This window comes from Herpailurus yagouaroundi, unplaced genomic scaffold (assembly GCF_014898765.1).
Source record: "Herpailurus yagouaroundi ecotype Mexico unplaced genomic scaffold, PumYag 166, whole genome shotgun sequence".
In the NCBI taxonomy this organism is placed as follows: Eukaryota; Metazoa; Chordata; class Mammalia; order Carnivora; family Felidae; genus Herpailurus; species Herpailurus yagouaroundi.
In genome coordinates, this window is record NW_024412407.1 from 17,996,191 (window position 1) to 18,018,801 (window position 22,611).

The window sequence follows — 22,611 nt, forward strand, 5'->3', positions numbered from 1 at the left end:
TTGTACCATTTTGCATTCCCACCAGGAATGAGAATTCCTGTCACTTTACATATTTGTCAGCATTTGGTGCAGTTTTTTCGACTTTAGCCATTCTGATAGGTGCACAGAAGTTGGGATGTAATTTTTAAAGTCGGTCATTTCGTCTATCATATTTTTTTATATCTGACTATGGAAACATTAGTTTTCTCCTAATACTTCTCTTTAAGTCAGCATCAGGAGGAATATATGTGCTTTTTTCCCATATGAATAACTGTTACAGATGTTTAAATAGTATTTCACTTATTATGTTGATACAATTACCTGTTCTCTTTGCTTTCTTATTACTAATAGCTTATAAACCACATGCTGTTGGTGTTAAGCTACATTCCATTGATGTTAAAGTCTCATGTTTAATTGCTTTTGTTTAATTTTTTATTCTCATTTTCCATTCTTCAAAGTCATTTTGTTTTTGTGTTTGTGTTTCTTTGTTTATAAAGTTTTTTGTTTCTGTTACATTATGTAGTTTTGTACCAATGGCTAGAAGCAGATCGTCATGGCAAGAGCCAAGATGCTGCAAATACGACTTCAGGTAAAAATAAAAAGTAAAAATAAAAGTTGAGATGTTAGAAATTATTTTAATTCACCTCAAGCCCATCATAATTGTTTTTTTATTTGGTTTTGCTTGGGCAAAAACATAGGTATTATTTTGTATTTCTGTTCTCTTGTCTGCATCTTAATTTTTGGAAAGACCTCATTTGCTTCAAGCCTTGAAAAAATTATTCACTAGTCTTTAAGCTCTCTTGGCAGATATGTCTTGTTTTCTTGGGAGAAAAGGCTTAATTGCAGCTTAAATTTAGTAGCAGGATACTTGGCAATATGACTTGGAATTAAGTTTATATGTATTTGTAGTGGGCATATTAATATCTGCACAAATTTAAAATCCTTGTTCATTTCAGGACAATGTTTAAAAGGTGGATTTTAAGTTAAGGATGCTTATATATAATTTCGGTTGCCTGGGAACCCAAATTCATAGACAGATTCATTTCTCCTGCCAAGTTCTAGCAGTAAATTCCAAGTTAGGGGTTCATATAACATGGATTCAAAATGAGAAGAATAGGTTGTTCCCCTACCTCTCATCTCCAAAAGGCATCTTCGAGATTCTCTTCTTTGGCTGGTAGGAGTAGTAATAGCTACATATACTCATTTCTAAACCCTTAATATGTTATCAGAATTTCTACATAGTTGGTCCTTCCCTTAATTTACTTCAAAGTAATATTTGCCAAGACAGCTGTATATACAGCAGTGATCTTTCCTATTGCTCCCCTTTTTGGCAGTCTAATAAGTGACGGTGGTGGTGGCAATGGTGGTGGTTCTGTTTTGCTTTGATTAGATTTATGTTTCTGTTTCGTGAGTTTTTTCATCTTCTGTTTTTGTGAAATTTTTTTCTCTGAAAAAGGGTTTTCCTTCTTTATCTCTCTTCTGGGTGATTCATCGTGCTTCAAGAGGTGGTGTTCCTTAGTTAAGAGAACAATCATATTGAAAATAGCACTGTCATGACTTTTCTGATTTATTTTCTGTCCCATTAATAACCTGATATATGAATGAAGATAATGTTACTATTTTAACCAACTTAGGCAGGAATTCATTAAAAGGTAAGTGTTGCAAGGAATTGCATCTTGCATTATGTGCTGTTTCTTTTGCCTCCACAGTGTTTCATATTTTATTTATACGTATGATAAAAATACACATTTCTGGTATGTTTTAGTGGGTATAGGAGAGAGGCTTTCTTGGTTGATGTGTATTATCTGAGGATATCCTGTTCCTGTGTCAGTAAGCAAAGTCAGCAGCATAGACTTTAGAATCAAGAGGGAATTTTTTTTGTGTGTTTTCTGTGACTTAAAGTGAAGTGAAAAGTAGTCTTTTTTTTTTTAATAAATGTAGAAGTGAAATATCTAAAAATTTTTAGTGTTTTCATGAGAATCTAGAATCAGTTTAAAGATATCATATACCCTTCCTGAAATTGGGCATTCTGAACCCTGACTCTTCAGGCATACTGACTCATGGACAGTTCCACATTTTTCCATTGACTTTGTTGATCCTTACATATTCCAGAAGTATGTTGCAAAAACTAATAAACTATCCCTAGGGATACTTTTGACAGTTTTCCTTCTAGAAGTGAAAGTTCTCTATTCTATCATTTAGAAGGCGGAAATACGGAGTCGAAAGAGAGATGAAGTGTTTGCCTAAATAAGAGGAATACAGAGGAAAATGATCATTAGCCAAGGGCTCATATTGGAAACAGTAGGCTAGTTGCTGCACCAAATCTATTTAAACTATGTTCCTTTATTCAGAAAAGCTGTGTATTTTATATCAGTTTCCAACAAGATTTGAGAGTGTGACTTTTCCCTCCTTCTGTGATCCGTTAAGTTTTGCACTAAAAGGTGTTTTACTATCCATCTTTTCATAATTTTTACCCACAATGGAAACTGAGTCTACCTAGATGCCCCATTATGATTTATAAATTACTTGTTATTTTTACTTGTACAAATACTGGTACTTCATGTTTTGCATTTAATTAGAACTTTAGAAAAAACACAGAAGACAGAATGATACTCTAAGGTCTTCTAATTCTCCAGTCTCAACTTTTTGACATTGAGAATTTAAGAGCCATCCACATTAATTTATTTTATGGAACTAAGGCGTTTGGGGGAAACAGGTCTTATGGGAAATAATTTTGTCAAGGAGAGAAAGAACTGGGCTTGACAACTCATTATTGAGTTTTGTTTTTTATATATACATATGTAATAATCAAAGTATAGCCTGCCTTTATCTTTCCAGAATTTTGACAGGTGATGCATTTGGCTTAGAATAGCTTGTTTCTTTTCAGAGGTTAGTGTGTTTAATATGTTCTGTCTACTGAACTAGACAACTCAGTGATGATGTTTCTAATTCTGTTAATTCTGTTACTTATAAAAGCCTGGATGCAGTCACATTTGTTGGGGATTTCTGCGGAAGCTGAAGCAAAATTGCCTCCTTTGAGCACTGCAGCATTGTGTCTATTCATTCGTGTATAAAATTTCAGGATCAGAAGAAGTATGATTAGCTTAATTCAAGATGTTTCTTTAGTAAATTAAATGTTCCTAAATAGACTTTTTTGTTATCACCACATATTGAAATAAGAACAATAATTAGGTTACAGCAAAGTTTATTTGTAGTAGATCTTGATTTTTAGTACCGTTGTCTAGCCAGGATATTGAAATTCAGATTCTGAAGTTTAAAAAAAAATTATTTTATGTTTTTATTTTATTTTTAAGAGAGAGAGAGAGAGAGAGAGAGAGAGAGAGAGAGAGAGAGACAGCACAAGCAGGGAAGGGGCAGAGAGAGAGGGAGACACAGAATCCGAAGCAGGCTCCAGGCTCTGAGCTGTCAGCACAGAGCCTGACATGGGCCTCAAACTCACAGTTGGTGAGGTAATTATGTGAGCTCAAGTTGGATGCTCAACCGACTGAGCCACCCAGGCGCCCCCAGATTCTGAAGTTTTAAATGCAGATCTTTTTATTAACAGTTCCTTTTCAGTCATCCATTGAGAATTTTACCACTCAGACTGTTAGAGGTAGAAATTGAATCAGATTTCAACATCATCTGTTAATACATCTGCAAAGTAAAAATAAAATTTTGGCATGCTTCTGAAAAAATTCTAGATATAACTAATTATTAATTATTTGTTGTAGGTGAAAATTTTGACCAGAGTCCTTTAAGAAGAACATTCAAATCCAAAGTTCTGGCCCACTATCCTGAGAATATAGAATGGAATCCTTTCGATCAAGATGCAGTGAACATGGTATGTAGTTTGTTTTTTTTTACCTTTAGCTTTATATTATTTTATTAAGATGACAATAGTGACTGTATTTTGAATGTCAACATTATTTCATTTAATGTTTTAAATAAACAATTCTATATAAGACAGATAATATTTTCCTCATTTTATAGACGTGGAAAATGAAACTCAAAAAAGTTAAGTAACTTGCATAGAGTCCCTACAGCAAATAAGAGTGTACAACAGACCCTCAAAGCTCATTTTCTTTTTTTTTTTTAAGTTTTTATGTAAATTCCAGTTAGTTAACATACAGTATAATATTAGTTTCAGGTGTACAATATAGTGATTCAACACTGCCATATATCACCTGGTGCTCATCACAAGTGAACTCCTTTATCCCCATCACCTATTTTACCCATCCCCCCAGCCACCTCCCTTCTGGTAACCATTAGTTTGTTCTCTGTAGTGAAGAGTCTGTTTCTTGGTTTGTCTCTCTGTCTCTGTCTCTGTCTTCCTCTCTCTCTCCCTCTCTCCCCCTTTGCTCATTTGTTTCGTAAATTCCACATATGAATAGAAATCATATGGTATTTGTCTTTGACTGATTTATTTCACTTACCATAGTACTCTGTAGCTCTATCCAGGTTGTTGCAAATGGCAAGATCTCATTCTTTTTTATGAGTGAGTAATATTCCATTGTATTTACATACCACCCTCTTCTTTATCCATCAGTCGATGAACACTTGGACTGTTCCCATAATTTAGCTATTGTACATAATGCTGCTGTACACATTGGGGTGCACATGTCCCTCAAAGCCTGTTTTATTTTCCTACTATTAAGCTGTTTGTGGATTTGTATTAATTAATACATAGATGCTCTGATAAACAATAATATTTCTTGGTTTGCCTGGAGAGGAGCCTGATAGAAGGAACATGATTACACTTTTGATATTTCAAGGACTGTTGTATGATGGGCCTGTAATTTAACATAATCACAAAGTAAAGAGGGAAAGTAACTTCATCATTTAGGCATTAGTAGGAATTTTTTTAAGGAATTTGAATTAATGCAATGAGTTACCAGTGGTAGTTACAAGTCCCTTTAAAGATTCTTAGAGTCATAGTTTTCAGATCATTTAGGAAGGGCCCTGATTGGAAACCTGGGTAATATTTTGGGCTTCCATGAATAGAACTCTGTGATTATAAAAATCAGGGTGCCCCAAAGTGAGCAAATCAGAGATCAGGCCTAATAGGCACAGAAATAATTAACAGTGGACTGAGACACTGATAGGTGTAGTTCTTTTTGAGTATTTTAAAGATAGAGTCAAAAGATCATGTATGTTACTTTCACATACATGCTTACATGCGTCCAGTGAGGGTTCTTAATCATATTTTACAGAGATGATTTAGCCAAAGTTTTGCAGGGGGTCTCAGAGGGCTAAATCCAGATCATTTTTACTCTCTAGCTTACTTTTTTCCCATCTTACTGCCTCCCCCAAAGAAAAATGATGTGACTTAGTTTTGACCTGCGCCAAAATGGCATGGGTCACATTGGACCTTTTGTGGTATTTCTGTATCACAGTAACTTCATTCCAGTCTGAGTTTGCTGCAAGGAGGGAGTAGCATGGTACTTTTTCTAAGTATAAATGCCTGAGGCACTGGCCTTTTGACATTGATTCTTCATAGAACACAGTGTAGTTGTTTCTCTAAACTGTTAGTCAATACCAAAATAACCAGAGATACCATTTTTCTGGAAATTAATACTGTGGGGCCTAACCTCATCTTTGGTAAAGACAGCACAACAGATATTAAGTAGAACACAACTCTTTGTTATATTTATGACACTGGAGGAGCACAGGCAAGCCTCTGACTAAAACAGTCAACAAATAACAGTGACAAAAAATAACTTATCAGCTGCTCTGCCAGCAAATTAATAGGAAAGTATTAAAGAAAAGAGTGCCTAAATGAAGTAATAGAAACCTAGATAAGAATGTAAATAGATCACAACACTTGACTTCTTAGGTATTTCAAAGTATAATCTGTGATAAATTAGAATGGTGTCCAAAACTAGGTGCTTATTACAATATGAATCCGTAGTTGTTTGGAACAAAATGCCACACTTGGTATATTTTCTTCTGTTAATCATTTGAATGCATTAATAGTGAGATATCCATGATAGCTTTAGCCTCAGTTTGTAAAACATTCATCTCTAAGAGAGTGATCAGCTTCCTTAATCTGTCTTTGATATTTTCTTTACCCTTGCCTCTGAGATTTTTTATGTAAGCAACCAAAGTTTCTTATGAAGAATAAACACATAGGCTTGTATTTTGATGGTTAAGCACCACACAACATTTTGGGTTTTGCTGCAAATCTAAAAGGATTTGCTAGCATTCCTTGAAAATCTCTGAAAAGCATTCCATTAAACTAGTCTGCATTTGGGTCATAGATTTACTGCCCTTAATTTCCTGATTTATTAGTAAGTGCAATTGTATGAAGCTATAATTTATTCCTACCTAGGGATATAAAACTTTCTTCTTGCCTTTAGCAAAATCCCACTCTAGTGAGTCATCACCTTCTGCAGTATCAGTCATTTCTTTAACAAGCAACAGTGATGGATTGAGGAAGGATCATTAATTTCACACAGAAATTAAATATTCCAAAGCAATGAACTTTGTTAAATAAAAAAAAAAAAATTCCATGTGTATGAGTGCCATGCAAATATAATAGAAAATAAGTATAAATAACAGGTGAAATTGTTTCTAAATTAATTGCTTTTATGTCTCTTTTAGTACCTGATTCAGAGATTTTCACAAAAAAAAAGGAGGGGTGGTGTGTCATTAGACAGAACAATACAACAGTCATATCCCCAGAACTAACACATATGTCCACATTGACAAATTTGCTTCAGAGCTGTACTTTTCTCTCTTTTTTAAGTTTATTTATTTTTGAGAGACAGAGTGAGTGAGGGAGGGACAGAAAGAGAGGGAGAGAATCCCAAGCAGACTTTGCACTATCAGCACAGAGCCCAATGTGGGACTCAAACTCAGGAACTGTGAGATCATGACCTGAGCCGAAACCAAGAGTTGGACGCTTAAGTAACTGAGCCACCCAGGCGCTCCTGTACTTCTTTTAAATGAAGCAAAGCAATGCAAATGGAGCTGAAGTTCCCCTGCCTCCCTTTCCCCCATTAAAGATCTCTTTGAGATAATCTGCAAATTGGCATCCATGGCTATTTATATAATATTCTGGTCAGTAGATCTTATCCTCAAGAATGTAGTGAACCTAGGGAATATTAGGAAGAAAATATGGTCAATGCATTTTTAAGCGAGTTATGAAGTACTAAGTGAAACATCTGATATATGATATTTTAAGTAAGTAAAAGTCATAACTGTTGTAAAGCTCTTTATAATCTGTAAAGCTCTAAGTTTACAATTTACTGTTTACTTTGATGACAAAGAAGGATAGGGTGGAATGTTAAGCAAAGAGTAAAAAAAAGTAAAGGGTTGACTGAAAAAAACCTATTCAGGTGCCCATCTTGCAACATTCAAAGGAAAAAGAGCTGTGTATACTTTTTATAAATTCAGAAAGTACTTGAATTTGAAGTGGATAACAGTTACATTAATAGATTTGACATTAGAATGAAAGTAGGCCTTAATATTCATCCAGGTTTTAAGTTTATGTCTCACAATGAAAACTATAGGAATGGGGCTCTAATCCAGCCATTACTGAGGAGCCCACTTGTTTCCTTAACTTTGCAGCTAGAATATTTCACTGGCTTCTCAAACTCAACATGTCCAAAACTGAATTCATGATCTTCCCATGAGCCTTGGTCGGTGAACCATTCACCTAGTACATTCACCTAGTTGCCTAAGCCAAAAATCTGGATTGTCCTCGAAAGTTCTCACTTTCTTGCCCTCTCCCATGTGCGATCAGTTACCTACCTACTTCTCTCTGTTTCTACACACCCACCTTAGTCCAAATCACCAAGCTCTCTTACATGGACTGCTGCTCCTGTCCTTTCCATTCTTCACGCTAAAGCGTCTGCTTTTGCTGCCTCTTCTCTCTGGAAGGCTCTTCACTTCGCCTTCCTCTAGTGAATTCTTACTGAACCTTCAGATTCCATTTTAAACACACCTTTTTCAGAGAAGCTTTCCCTGACCACCCTTCTGTCTACCTTTCAGTTAGTTCCCTTCAGGTTCTCTTAGCACCTTGGAGCTTTTTGTAGCATCTGTCACAGTTGCAATTAAATAATTGATTATGTAGCCAGTTATCAGCTGTGTGGGTCCTGCTATCATGTAAGCCCCAGGAAGACAGGCACACTGTTTCTTACTCATTGCTCTGTCCCTAGTTTTACACATAGTAGAGGCTGAAATCATTGAATAAATGAAGGAATGTTGGCTTACTCACAATACTTCCCTTCCCTGTCTTTGTCTGTTCAGGTGTTACCTCCACTGCAAAGTCATCTTAACTAGGAGTAGTTAGGTACTCTCTCTTCTCTGTTTCTATAACTTCTTGAACATACTCCATAGCAGCACTGAGCATATTATTTTGTAACCATTGGTTTGTGTGTGTGTCTTTCTTACCAGACTGTAAACTTCCTGAAAATACTATTTTCATATTTGTCTTTTGAATTACCAAGATATAATGTAATATATGACATAAAATAAATGTTTATTAAAGGGAAAAGGAGGGAGAGAGGGAACAAAGGTAGGAAGAAAGGAAAGGCAAATGGACCAATTCTGAATAATTTGTCTTTTATTTGTGTAATAAGAGAGGGCATGGAAGTGATAGAACTATAGAAAATGAAAAAAGGAATTGTTAAAATTCTAGCCTGCCTGAAATAGTGCAGAGAGATAAGGACATGTAGTGACATCAACTAGGAGAGTTGCCCAGCATTGTGAGCCCACTTTGGCTAAAGTAATCTGATTACCAGTACAATCTGGTAAACAATGACAACCCTGAATATTTAGTTGTTTTATTGTGGGAGAGTGAGGTGGAGAAGCAATAATGTTAGTATATGGCAATAGTAGAGATAACAAGAGATTGTTGAATGCCATAGTGAGCAAATCTTGATTTATATCTCAGGTTTTCTGAAGAGTAAACCTGACAATTCATACAAGAATTCTCACTTTTAAAAATGAAAAAGCAATAGCATTTTCCAAGTCATGGTTCCCAGATTAGAAATATAATTCTTACTTTTTTTGATTTTAGAAGAGAATTTAAGAATTCTTACATCTGTTATCTGTAGCAGAGAAAATCATTCTTTACTTTGAGCACAACTTTTGGCAAGCTTTTCCTGTAAATGTTTGAATGCATGCTCAAGAAAGCTACAAAACCTTAAGGGAATATTTGGTAGCTGTTCCAAAACAGTTTGAGCTATAATTTTATGGTTTATGATGTCAGGAAAGCCTATCAATTAAATTAAATCTTTATTTTGACTTTGGAGGTCACTGTGTTTCTGTATTGCCTACTACATGTAAAAAGAGAACTCTACACTTAATCAAGAGAGGAACTAAATCTGGTCCTGTACCGCTAGCTATTGTTTTTGTTTTCTTGTCCATTTGTTTGTTCCTTTATTCATTTAACAAATACATGTATGTCATGCACCATGCTAAAGAAATTTGAGCAAAGCCTGGAGCAAGAAGGATTCACATCATCCTTTCTGTAATCTTTATTGACTATAATAAATGTGTCAGATGAGTTTTTATTCACAATATCAACAGAGGGTCTCATCTTGTACAATGGAAGCAGTTTGAATGTGAAGACATAATTATGAAAAGGTCCTGACATGACCTTTCCATACACAACTATTCCCAAGATTAGGAATAAACAAATTTTTCCTCTAGCAGAGTTGGGTGTTTGTGTGTTTTACCTGACTCTTTATCTTCTTCTACCCAAATATACATAGTAAGTTAATTATTTTCAACATCTATAAAAATAATTAGGTAAAGCTACTCTAGTTATTTCTAGGTCCCATATTCAGTGATACAGAAGACTTTTTCACTGACCAATAATGCTAAGCTTCATGGTGTTTGCTTTCTATCTTTACTATCAATCACCATTTATGGCCCCAAATAGTATATTGTTCTATGTGTGGTACTCTTGTATGTTTACGGTTCTTGAAATACAGTACCAGTCCTTGAGTCATTGCAGTCTAGAGAGCCAAACAAAATAGAGAAACTAGTAACGTGTGTCAGTGTACAATGTACATATGTATAGAGCGGTATAAGACTTTAATTGCTTCCCCGTTCACTAAAGATGTTTTAGAGGAAAAGTGACATTTTAATAGCACTTACAGGATGAAAACAGTTATTTCTTACGGAATGGTAAAGGAAGCTTCTAATTTAAGGTAGTGTTTATGTGGAGACTCAAAGAAAGTAAGAGAGGGTTTCTATTATCTATTGCTGTATAACAGACCATCCCAATACTACTGAAGTGGCCAGAAACATGGGTTGGCAATTTTTTTCCTAAAGGGCCAGTTAGTAAATGGTTGAGGCATTATAGGCCATACAGTTTCTGTCAGTTACTCATCCTTGCTGTTAAAATGCAAAAGCAGACACCGACAATGGATGGGCACTATTGTGTTCCAAATATTTTATTTATAAAAACAGATGGCAGGGGCGCCTGGGTGGCGCAGTCGGTTAAGCGTCCGACTTCAGCCAGGTCACAATCTCGCGGTCCGTGAGTTCGAGCCCCGCGTCAGGCTCTGGGCTGATGGCTCGGAGCCTGGAGCCTGTTTCCGATTCTGTGTCTCCCTCTCTCTCTGCCCTTCCCCCGTTCATGCTCTGTCTCTCTCTGTTCCAAAAATAAATAAACGTTGAAAAAAAAATTTTTTTTTAAATAAAAATAAAAATAAAAACAGATGGCAGATTGGGTTTGACCTAAGAACTGTAATTTGTTGACTCTTGATTTAAAACAACAAAATCATTACTTTGCTTACAAATCTGCCATTTGGGTAGGGTTTAGCAAGGTAACCCCACTGCTCTACTGGGTGTCAGAGTGGTTTGAAGGCTGAAGACTGGAATCATCTGAAGGTTCACTCACTCACAGGTATGTTTCCTGTGCTAGGAATATAGCTGGGGCTCCTCTTTCTCTATGTGATCTCTCCTTGTGGTCGCTAGCATGGCAGCTTCAGGTTAGTCAGATTTCTTATATGTTGGCTCAGAGCTTCCTAGTGTGTGTGACCAGAGAGAGAGAGAGGGATGGAAGTTGTATTGCCTTTTTTAAGTCTAGCCTGAAAAGCCACTTCGTTTGTCACTTGTCACCTCCATTACATTTTATTTGAACAGGCCAGAGTGGGCAAACTGTGGCCCTTGGGCCAAATCTAAGTGGCTACCTATTTATAAAGTTAGTTTTATTGGAACAAAATAATGCTCATTCCTTTATGTATTGTCAGTGGCTGCTTTTACACCACAATGATAATGCTGCATAGTTGTGAAAAAGACTATAAGGCCTACAGAGCCTAAAATATTATTTGGCGTTTTTTTACAGAGCAAGTTTTCTGGTCCCTGGTGTAGGCATTTTCAGCCACCCATGCTCTTAATGGGAGAGTGGCAAGTTTCTGGAACAGCTTGTAGAACTAGAAATATTGTTGGAGTCATTTGTAGAAAATACAGTCTGCCACAGGGAATGAATCAGGTGGAAACTTAGGAGAAGATAGCTCCAGCCGGAAGGAACAGCCAATTTTGGCAAGTACCTACTCCTGCTAGGTGTTTTCCACAGAAGACAATGTGGCCAGTGTTGCTGGAGCAGAGTAGGTGAGCTAAGAGTAGTGGAAAATGAAGGCAGAGAAGTTGCCCGTGCCAGGTTCATGTAGGGCCTTATAGGGGACTTCTGTTGTAAAGATTTCAGCTTTTAGTGAGATAAGAGGCCACTGGAGGTTCTGAGAAGAGTGACAAGATCTAACTTCTACTTTTTAAGGATCACTTTGGCTACTCTATGGGGAATAAATTATGGGGGACAAGGGCAAAAGCGGGGATACTGTTGAGCAGAATATTAAATAGTCATCTAGGCAAGAGAAGAAGATGGCTTAACTGAGAGTGATAAGAATAAAGGTAGAAAGAAGTAATTTGTTTCTGAATATATTTTTGAAGGTAAAACCAATGGTCTTTGTTGATGGATTGGATAATGGAGTGGAAGAGGAGGAGAGAAGTCAGTGACTGTAAGGCCCTGAGGCATTCCTGCTGCCTCCTTGGAACCTCTTTGAAAACCACGGGCCTTCAGTGTAGGAAGATTGGCATGCTAAGACACACATCTAATTCTGTCCCCCTCCTCCTGAAAACCCTTCAGAGGCTTTCCATGGTCCACTTCAGACTTTTTTTTTTAATGTTTATTTATTTTGAGGGAGAGAGTGCATGTGCAACGTATTTGTACGCACTGGAGGGAGAGAGAGAGAGGGAAAGAGGGAGAAAGGGGGAGAGTGGGGAGAGAGGGGGGAGGAATATCCCAGGCAGGCTCCACGCTGCCAGCGCAGAGCCCAACACGGGGCTCGATCTCAACAAAGAGTGAGAGCATGACCTGAGCCAAAATCAAGAGTCTGACGCTCAACCGACTGAGCCACCCAGGTGCCCCTCCTCTTCAGACTTCTAATATGACTCACCAACTCCCTTCACGATCTAACCTCTAATTATTTCTCTTGTGTTCTCTCTCACTTCCCCCAATCTTGCATTCTGTTCCCCACCCACAAAAAAACATGTGTCAGTTCCTCAAACCCTCGTGTTCTATCTTCTGGGTTTCTTGTACACATGTCCTTTCTGCCTTCTCTTCATCTCACTAACATATATACTCATCCTCATGTTTCCACTTGGACCTCTTTTATTTTTTTTTAAGTTTTTCTTTTATGTTTTTTGATTTTTTGAGAGAGAGGAATGGGAGAGGGGCAGAGAGAGATGGAGACACAGAATCTGAAGCAGACTCTAGGCTCTGAGCTTTCAGAACAGAACCCTGTCAGTGCAGAGCCCGATGTGAGGCTTGAACCCACCAAGTATGAGATCGTGACCTGAGCTGAAGTTGAACACTTAACCGACTGAGCCACCCTTTCCCCTGGACCGCCTTTATTTTTATCTGGTAGCTCCTTTTCTAATCTCCTCGTAATGTCCTCCTGTGATGTTGTTTTCGTGGCAGTCTGTATTTACCCTATCGTAGTACTTGTCATACTTTACAGTTTATGATTTTTAAGTCGTATGTTGTCCTTATTGGACTGGAAGCTGTGTAGGAGCAGGAGCATGTCTTTCTCACCAGTGTATCACCATCACAGCGCCTGGCTCATAAAGGCACTTAATAAGTGTTTGTTGACAGCTTGAATGAAGGACATGTAACTTTTAAGGTGAATTGCATTTTCTTAGTAATGTGGGGAGAACTTCTAAATTTTATGCCAGATCAGTTGTTAAATCTGAAAAAGAAAAATGTAATGTAATAACTGGTAAAATTATTTCTATGCAGAAAGCATATTGCAATACAAAAATAGAAAGGAATACGTAAAAATTAATAATGATCATTAAGTTAGGGTAGTTAAATTACAAGTTTTTTTGCTTAGTATATTTCAAATTTTCCATAAGGTTTTATTTCTTTTATTTAAAATGTTTTAACGAATCAATTAGAATTGCATTTTAAGAATCTTAAATATGGCATCTTTAATTCTTCATGTAATTTTGTTCCCAGGTTTGGCTCAGTCCTGAGTAGTTACCAACCGAAAGTGTAATATCTACTGGAACAAATCTAAAATGTCTTTTTTTCTACCTTCTGCTTCAGTAAATCAAAAAATCATTCTATTTTTAAAGTTTCTAAGATCAAGTATCCTGTTGTTCACAGTAGTGAAAATGATACTATTATTTTTATTCTTCTGTTTAACTTTTTTTTAAATTTATCAAATGAGATTTCACCTACTTCTCTATTCGTCTGAAACATTACCATCATTACTCCAAAAATAGTACTTAAGTATTTTTGTGTGTGTGTGTTTACTTCATCATGAAACTGTTTATTCCAAATTTTTATTGTTAAATGCCTTGTCCTTGAATTGTGGTATAGAGCCTGGCAGCGTGTTCTAACTTGGCACAGACTGGGTCCCCAGGTCTTTTTTGTGTTACTAGTCTCAGGGACCAATGTCAGCAAATGCCGCCTATGCACAAAAGTAGGTGCTGAGTGCACAAGGCTGAGCAGGAAAAGGGTGAAGGCTCTGACAGGTTGGCAGAACTACCAGGCTCCCCTCACGGAATCCATCCCAGTGCAATGAGAATGAGAAACCAAAAGGTAATCAGAAAGGAACTAAAACCCAGACCCCAAAATAGCTGGAAGCGGAGATGGGGAGGCACAGATGGAGACTTTAGGAGAGAATGGTGCAGCTGGAGGTCTCAGGGAGACAGCAGAAAGCACTCGGCAAGACCACCCAAACACAAAATCTGAACTAGCCTGCATTGGCAGGATGAGTGGGCAGAGCTCCCTTAGTGTGGTGTGGCTCCCACAATGGAGCATAGTACTTAAATATTTTTAAATATTTGAATTTAAATATTTTGTCTTTGAATATTTTGAATACCTCTGAATATTGTCTTTGAATACCTTTGAATATTTTGTCTTCAAGGAATTGGTTAGCAAATGTTGTAGATAAAGAAAGTGAGGCTCAGAAGAGTCACATGCTGTGCTGAAGGTCACAGGCTTGGATAAGATTGGGTAAGAGGTTTACTGGGAGTAAGTCAAAGATCTTCTCATTCTTAGTGAAACATCCTGCATGTAATACACAGCAAAGATGTTTTTCCTTGTGTATATATTTCTTTTAAAAATAATTTTATCTATGTGTGAATGAGGAACTTACAATGTATTTCTAATTTAAGACTGCTGCTAATAATATTAAATCCGGATAAAACCTGTGTCCTTTTGAGTCCTGTTATGTTAAAAACAACGAACATTTTTTTCTGGTTTGAAGTTCTTTGTGTACTGCATTCTGATGCTTTTTCCCCTTCCTCCACAGTTGTGCATGCCTAAAGGGCTGTCTTTCAGAACTCAAACTGATAATAAAGACCCTCAGTTCCACTCATTTATAATTACCCGGGAAGATGGTTCTCGTACCTATGGTTTTGTTCTCACTTTTTATGAAGAAGTTACCAGTAAGCAGATCTGCACAGCAATGCAGACTCTCTACCAGATGCACAACGCAGAGCATTATAGCAGCGTGTATGCCTCATCCTCCTGCAGCATGGATTCGCTGGCAAGCAGTACTGACGAAGGAGATACAACTTCCCTTTTGAAACTCCAGCGCTACAACTCCTATGACATCAGCAGAGACACCCTGTATGTTTCAAAAAGTATATGTTTGATCACACCACTGCCTTTCATGCAGGCCTGCAAAAAATTCCTCATCCAGCTTTACAAGGCAGTTACCTCACAGCAGCCGCCACCCTTGCCGCTTGAGAGCTACATCCATAACATTCTTTATGAAGTACCCCTTCCACCTCCGGGGAGATCACTGAAATTTTATGGTGTTTATGAACCTGTCATCTGCCAGAGACCTGGGCCCAATGAACTCCCCCTCTCCGATTACCCTCTTCGAGAGGCCTTCGAGCTTCTGGGATTAGAGAACCTGGTGCAGGTGTTTACCTGTGTTCTTTTAGAGATGCAGATTCTTCTCTACTCACAAGGTAGGTCTTCCCTGGATTTTAAGTCTCTCCCCCCCAAAATACTTACGCTCTTCCCAACTACTGCATTTCCATTGGGTAGATTACTAGAACCACACACTTAATGGTCAGAAGTCTTCTGTTTTGTGTGAAAGAAGCAGGTATAGGTGGGACCAGAGGCTAAGATGTTACTTCTCTTTGAGGTGTCAGTGGACCGTGGAGAAAAACAGGAAAGAATACAAAAGCATTAATCTGGCTGACTTAAGTGTATTATTTTTTAATGGAAATAGGCCCTTTCTTCCAGATAATGCATCATCATCATAAAAGAAACATTTCTTTTCATAATGAAAGTGAGAGAATGATGTTAATACCAGGAACATGTAGACATCTTATTTTCTGCAGGTTGGTAAAGGTTCACATAAAAACTCAGTCGACGTTGGAAAGGGATAAATGAAATTGTTGACTGCAGCTTCCTAAGGCAGTCAACTTTGGATCTTTCCCTGTGGGAGATGTCACTGGATGTGACTCTCTTGGGGCTAAGAGTTTCACCAGAGTTATGTGGAGTTTTTTTGTTTCATTTTGCTTTTTTTTTTTAGTATCTAAAAAAATTTTTTTAATGTTTATTTTTGAGAGCGACAGAGTGAGAGTGGGGAGGAGCAGAAAGAGAGGGAGACACGGAATCTGAAGCAGGGTCCAGGCTCTGAGCTGTTAGCACAGAGCCCGACGTGGGGCTCGAACTCACAGACTGCAAGATCATGACCTGAGCCGGAGTCGGACACTCAACCGATTGAGCCATCCCAGTGCCCCGTGTTTTGTTTTGCTTTTAATTCCAGAAGGAAGTGACCTTTGTGATGTTTTTTATTCAGAGTTCTCCCAGCACATACTTAGGAACTAACAAAATTTGAGTTTTATTTTTATGAGTGCATTTATGATGTTGAGCCTAGAATACTGGTTCCAACCTGAACATGATTTTGCAGAAGAAATAGAGATGCTTTGTCTTAATGGATATGTGAATTGAAGGAAAATATAAAATGGTTGCTGTGCATTGATGGGTCCTTTGAAAAATGTGGCACAAATACTTGGGTTAGCTTTTTGCTAACTTGTATTTAAGCTAGCAGGATTGTAGTGCAGTCTCCTGACTGCTGCCGTCAAGCTTATTTTACCACTTTCCTTTTTTTCCTTTCTATTTTAAATTATAAGTGAGCCTGAGCCAAGTAGGCTATATTTGTACTTCCCCATCTTGTGTGTATGTTGACACTATTTGTGTGTTGACAGCCCTTCACGAGGTTGTATTTTCTTCAGTTTATCCTACATAATGTTCTTTGATAATGTGTTCTGATGTCTCAGTTTTTGTTGTCAGGAAGTTCTCTCATGACCAATCTAAACTCTCCTTTCCTCTTGCTCTTACTTTCTTAGGGTTCATCATTACCTGTAGATCACTTGTTTGTATCTAAAATGTGAAACATTAAGTAATTCTCCCTCCCTTTCTCTTTCTTCCTCTCTTGCTTTTTACCCTGAGCAGGGTTAGGGTTAGAGAGTTGTTGGAAGAGGCAGGGGCTTGGAGCTTGATTCTCTCAGGTGTATTACCCTGTGCAAAAAAAGAACTTAGATCTTAGATTGGCGAGGGATCTTCAAGGTCATTTAGTTCAGTTTTAGTTCTGCCTAGGGAAGTAGTTTGGGCCAGACAGAATATTGGTTTTTGAAATCATAGCGATCACAGGTTCAACTCTATTCTCTGTCACGTACCAACTGTAACCATAGACAAGTTATGTAATCTTCCCGAGTATCAGTTAATTCATCTTTATGGAGATAACGGGGTTTTTTTCCTTGTCTCTCACTGATTTATTATGAAGGTTAAATAAAATCTGTACACAATAGTTGGGGCATAATTGGCACTAAATGATAGCTGATATTATTGTAATTATTATTAGTTTTATTAGTCCTACACAATCCTCTATAAATTATGCATATTTTCAGTTGTGTGGGTCAGCATATTATTGCATTTAAAGTATAGCTTTGTTAAATTAAATAGGGTATTTGTTTCAGTGTTGAGAACCTAATAAATGTTCTCTTATCCTGAATGTTAGGGCCTTTTTTTTTTTTTTTTTTTTAAGGAAAAAACCCTTTCATTACCACACTTCCTCTTTTAAGAAGCACTCTATGTCTCACGGCATGTGGTCTGTCCTGAGCTCTCATCTTTCTGCTGTTTGATTAGCTTATGCCAGCTGGTTCATGGAAGCTGTTAAAAAGTTATAGTTGATTAATATCTACCACTTTAGTTCAGTTTCAGATGAAGAAGCATGAGTATCTATGAGCATGTTTTTGTATTAAATGAAGTGCTTTTTGTTTTTTGTGAGGTTTTTTGGAAGTTTTTTGTTTTTTGGGGTTTTTTTGGTAATTTGGTTTTATGCTGAGAACAATAGATGAATCCCTAGATTGTAGGACTCTCTCTGTCTCTAAATGAGTACGTGTGTGTGTACATTTTAAGTGTCATAAAAAGGAAATCTTACACAGTAATTTTATAACCATTCATTGAAATCATTGTGTTAGGAATTATGCTATAAAAATGCCTTGTATGTTTTAGCTTATTTTTTTCTCTCTTCAACAGTGAGTTACTGTTCTTATCTATGTTTTATCAAAGGGAAGTTGAGGCTCAGGGAAGCTAAGTATTCTTCCTAAGATCACATAGCTATTAGGTAATGTGGTAGAACTAAGAATGGGGCTTAGATCTGTCTTTCTCCAAATACTTAACCACCATGTTAACTGTATTGGGCCTGCACTTAACCTTTCCTTATCTGCCTCAATATTTATTTTTAAATTATTAACTCACTCTGCCAATCTATTATTAAGGTATCATGCTAAATAACTGTACAGCATAGAATGAAAGCTCTGTGTAAATACACATTTTAACATTGACAGTGTCTCTCCCATTAGAGAAAGAGATTTCATTTAAATGAATGAAATAAAAGAGTCATTATGTTGATTTGTACTCTGGTGCCCTCCTTCATTTTTCCTGTGTTGAGAGGCTTTTAATAACATCTAATACTTCATTTCTTATTCACTGATAAAGCTATGCCATAAAATTTAAAAACATTGCAAGTGCTAAACAATTACCAAGAAAACCCAAAGTGAATCAGAGTAGATGGATTTTAGTGATGAAACTGTCCTTCTAGACTCATTTGAAATTCTGATCCATAGCCCATTTAAACAGATTCAATCTGCTATTTAGAGAGTGTATGTATCACACTCCCTTTGTGGTGGTAACTAGCTAGAAATTTTAAGTAGAGAATGTACCCAGGAGATGGAGGCTCTTTTCTAGGACCCCAAATCAGAGAATATCACTTTTTTCTGTACCCTGAAAATACCTGAAACAGGACAGTGGGAAGATTGGAGTATAATCTTCTTTACAAAGGACTAGTGGAAGAGGGGTACCTGGGTGGCTCAGTTGGTTGAGTGACTCTTGATTTAGGCTCAGGTCATGATTCCAAGATCCGAAGATTGTGGGATTGAGCCCTTCTTCAGGCTCCACACTGAACGTGGAACCTGCTTAAGATATTCATTCGTTCATTCATTCATTCTCTCTCTCTCTCTCTCTCTGTCTCTCCCCCTCCCTCCCTCTTCCCCTTTCTCCCCCTCCCACCTTCCTCCCTCCTTCTCTCTCCAGCTTGAGCAAATATATGCACATACTCTCTCTTCTATCTAAAAAAAAAGAAAGGCATAGTGGAGGAATAAACGATAGGGGAACTTAAACACTAGTGTCTAATTTTTGATACCAATAATTAAAGTCTCAGGAACATTTGGAGGCCTTGCTTACCTTCTTTGACTCCTTACAATGGAAATAAGCAGTTACTCACAGCTCACACTAGACTGACATGCCAGCTTGTATGCCTTCACAGTGCCTCTCTCCCCTCCTTTCTTCCCCTCTCTCTTGTAAGTTGTGCATGAATTAACCTTGTCAGAAAGTAAAAGCCACTTAAAAGTTTTCTTGAAAAAGATGGGAGCCTTCTAATCACAAATTGCTACTCATGCTCAACTGAACATCATAGCTTATGGGTTATAGAGTTTTTAAATCATACAAGTAAACTTGGAATTTTGATGGCAGACAGTAGGATTCCATGAGTTATATCCTAAAAGCAGTAGAGTTGTTTTATTTTATTTTTTTATGTTTGTTTATTTGTGAGAGAGAAAGAGGGACACACAGAACCTGAAGCAGGCTCCAAGCTCTGAGCTGTCAGCACAGAGCCCGACTCAAGGCTCAAACTCAAGAACTCTGAGATCATGACCTGAGCTAAAGTCAGACTCTCCACTGACTGAGCCAACCAGGTGCCCCTAAAAACAGTAGAATTTGACTAACTTTGGACAATGTCTTTATATTAGCTTTATTTTGTGATAAATAGAATCTTAATATTAAGACTTTTTCTTGTGGCACCTGGGTGGCTCAGTTAAGCTTCCAACTCTTGATTTCAGGTCAGGTTATGATCTCAGGGTTTGTGAGTCCTAGACCCTCATCAGGCTCTGTACTGACAGTGCGGACATTCTCTCTCTCTACCCCTCCCCTGTTTGTGCATGCTTGCTCTCTCTCAAAATAAATAAACTTTAAAAAAAAAATAAAAGGACTGGGACACCTGGGTGGCATAGTTGGTTAAGCATCCAACTTCGGTTCAGGTCATGATCTCTCAGTCTGAGTTTGAGCCCTGCATCTGTGCTGACAGCTCAGAGCCTGGAGTGTGCTTCAGATTCTGTTTCTCCCTCTCTCTCTGCCCTTCCCCCGCTCTCATTCTGTGTCTCTCTCTGTCTCAAAAACAAACACTAAAAATTTTTTTAAAAAACAGGACTTTTTCTTGCTGATGTTTTGTTGGATATTCAAGAAATTAATCCTTTGTATATTATATGTGTAGCACATACCTCCATTCAACATGTGGCTCTTAATTTTCTTTTAGGGGTCTTTGATGAATTAAGATACTCATAATATTCATAAATTCAAATTTACCAACATTTTAATTTATAACTTACCTTTCTTTTCTATTTAAGAAATGCTTTAGTCTGAGATCATAAAACAGACTATATTTTTTTCTAAATATTTTGAAGTTGTATTTAGCATTAAAGACCTTACTCTATAAGAAATTAATTTGTGTTTGTTTTAAGGAAGAGATCAAACTTAATATTTTAGAAATATTTATAACTAGTTATCCCAGTTCTATTTCTTGAATAGACCATTGTTTTTTCCTGTGAGTAGGAGTGCCACTTCTATCATGTATAAGTTCCTGTATGTGAGGGTTTATCTGGTGTATTTTAGTTTATTCTGCCAATCTTTCTGTCCCTGTACTAAATTAAATTACTGCAGCGGGGTGCCTGGGTGGCTTAGTCAGTTAAGCATCCTACTCTTGATCTCAGCTCAGCTCTTGATCTCAGTGTCATGAGTTTAAGCCCCACGTTGAGCTCCATGCTGGGCATGAAGCCTACCTAAAAGAAAAAAAAAATTGCTATAGCTTTAAAGTACGTCTTGGTATCTGGTAGGACAGTTCCCTCACTACCTTATTTTTTCCCCAAGAAATAGACTAATTTATTCAATATACATTTTTTTCATGTGTGTATATGTACATTATAATACAAAATAGTGACATCATTTTAGCACTTAGCTCAATAAGAGCTTTCAAAATCATTAATCTTTTGAAGTCGCACCATCATTAGAGCTTTCTAACATAGATAATGCTGTGTTACAGATAATGCTCACTCCCTATTTTTATTGAAAGTGCATTGAATCCAATTTGAGACAGTGATATACTTACAATTTAAGTTTCCCTTTCCATAAAAATGTAATCTCTCTCCATTTCTAAGGGTCTTGTTTAATGTCTTCCAGTAGTAAAGTTTTACAACAGTAGATAATAGCAAATAATGACAGTTTTGTTTCTTCTATTCCAGTATTTCTCATTTTTACTTATTTTTCTTGTCTTTCTACACTAGGCTCTCAAGTATAATATAGAATAGAATTAATAGTAGCAGACATCCTTGTCTTTTTCCTGATTTTAAGAAGAATGATTTTAATGTTTTGCTATTAAGTGTACCATTTGCTGTAGTGTTTTTGGTAACTACCTTGTACCAGGTTAAAGAAGTTCCCTTTTATTTCTAGTTCAAGTTTTTAAGAATCATGAATTCATCTTGTATTTTATTGACTGCTCTTTCTGCATCAAGAAAGATGATCATGTTTTTATCCTTTTGATCACTCAATAAGAGGAAAAATCCACCCCTGTATTCCTGAGTTAAACCTTACTTGGTCATGATAGACTATTGCTTTTTTTTTTTTTTTAATTTTTTTTTTCAACGTTTATTTATTTTTGGGACAGAGAGAGACAGAGCATGAACAGGGGAGGGGCAGAGAGAGAGAGGGAGACACAGAATCAGAAACAGGCTCCAGGCTCTGAGCCATCAGCCCAGAGCCCGATGCGGGGCTCGAACTCACAGACCGCGAGATCGTGACCTGTCTGAAGTCGGATGCTTAACCGACCGCGCCACCCAGGCGCCCCTACTATTGCTTTTTTAATATAGAGCTTGATTTAGTTGGCTATTATTTTTATTAGAATTTTTACATCTATGTTTTTTTTCAACATTTATTTATTTTTGGGACAGAGAGAGACAGAGCATGAACGAGGGGGGGGCAGAGAGAGAGGGAGACACAGAATCGGAAACAGGCTCCAGGCTCCGAGCCATCAGCCCAGAGCCCGATGCGGGGCTCGAACTCACAGACCGCGAGATCGTGACCTGTCTGAAGTCGGACGCTTAACCGACCACGCCACCCAGGCGCCCCTACTATTGCTTTTTTAATATAGAGCTTGATTTAGTTGGCTAATATTTTTATTAGAATTTTTACATCTATGTTTTTTTTCAACATTTATTTATTTTTGGGACAGAGAGAGACAGAGCATGAACGTGGGAGGGGCAGAGAGAGAGGGAGACACAGAATCGGAAACAGGCTCCAGGCTCTGAGCCATCAGCCCAGAGCCTGACGCGGGGCTCAGACTCACGGACCGCGAGATCGTGACCTGGCTGAAGTCGGACGCTTAACCAACTGTGCCACCCAGGCGCCCCTACATCTATGTTTTTTAATGATATGACTTATAATGTTAATTTCTTGTACTGTTTTATCTGGTTTTTGGTATTCAGGCTATTCTATTATACATTGAGTTGGAAAGTGTTCTCTTTTTTTCTGGAAGATTT

At 37.4% G+C, this 22,611-nt stretch overlaps 1 protein-coding gene across 7 annotated transcripts in view; it reads left to right on the forward strand.

Annotated features, from left to right (window-relative positions):
* The window catches only part of DENND5B (DENN domain containing 5B), a 196,824-nt gene that overhangs the window by 71,434 nt on the left and 102,779 nt on the right, over positions 1 to 22,611 (forward strand). For 5 of the 7 annotated variants that reach the window (XM_040488503.1, XM_040488497.1, XM_040488500.1 and 2 more), the window contains exons 2-4: positions 503 to 568; positions 3,711 to 3,820; positions 14,754 to 15,420. In XM_040488503.1, the coding sequence (XP_040344437.1) occupies positions 503 to 568; positions 3,711 to 3,820; positions 14,754 to 15,420 (843 nt within the window). The remainder of the gene's footprint in view (positions 1 to 502; positions 569 to 3,710; positions 3,821 to 14,753; positions 15,421 to 22,611) is intronic. The other 2 variants (XM_040488498.1, XM_040488502.1) reach the window with 1 other exon arrangement.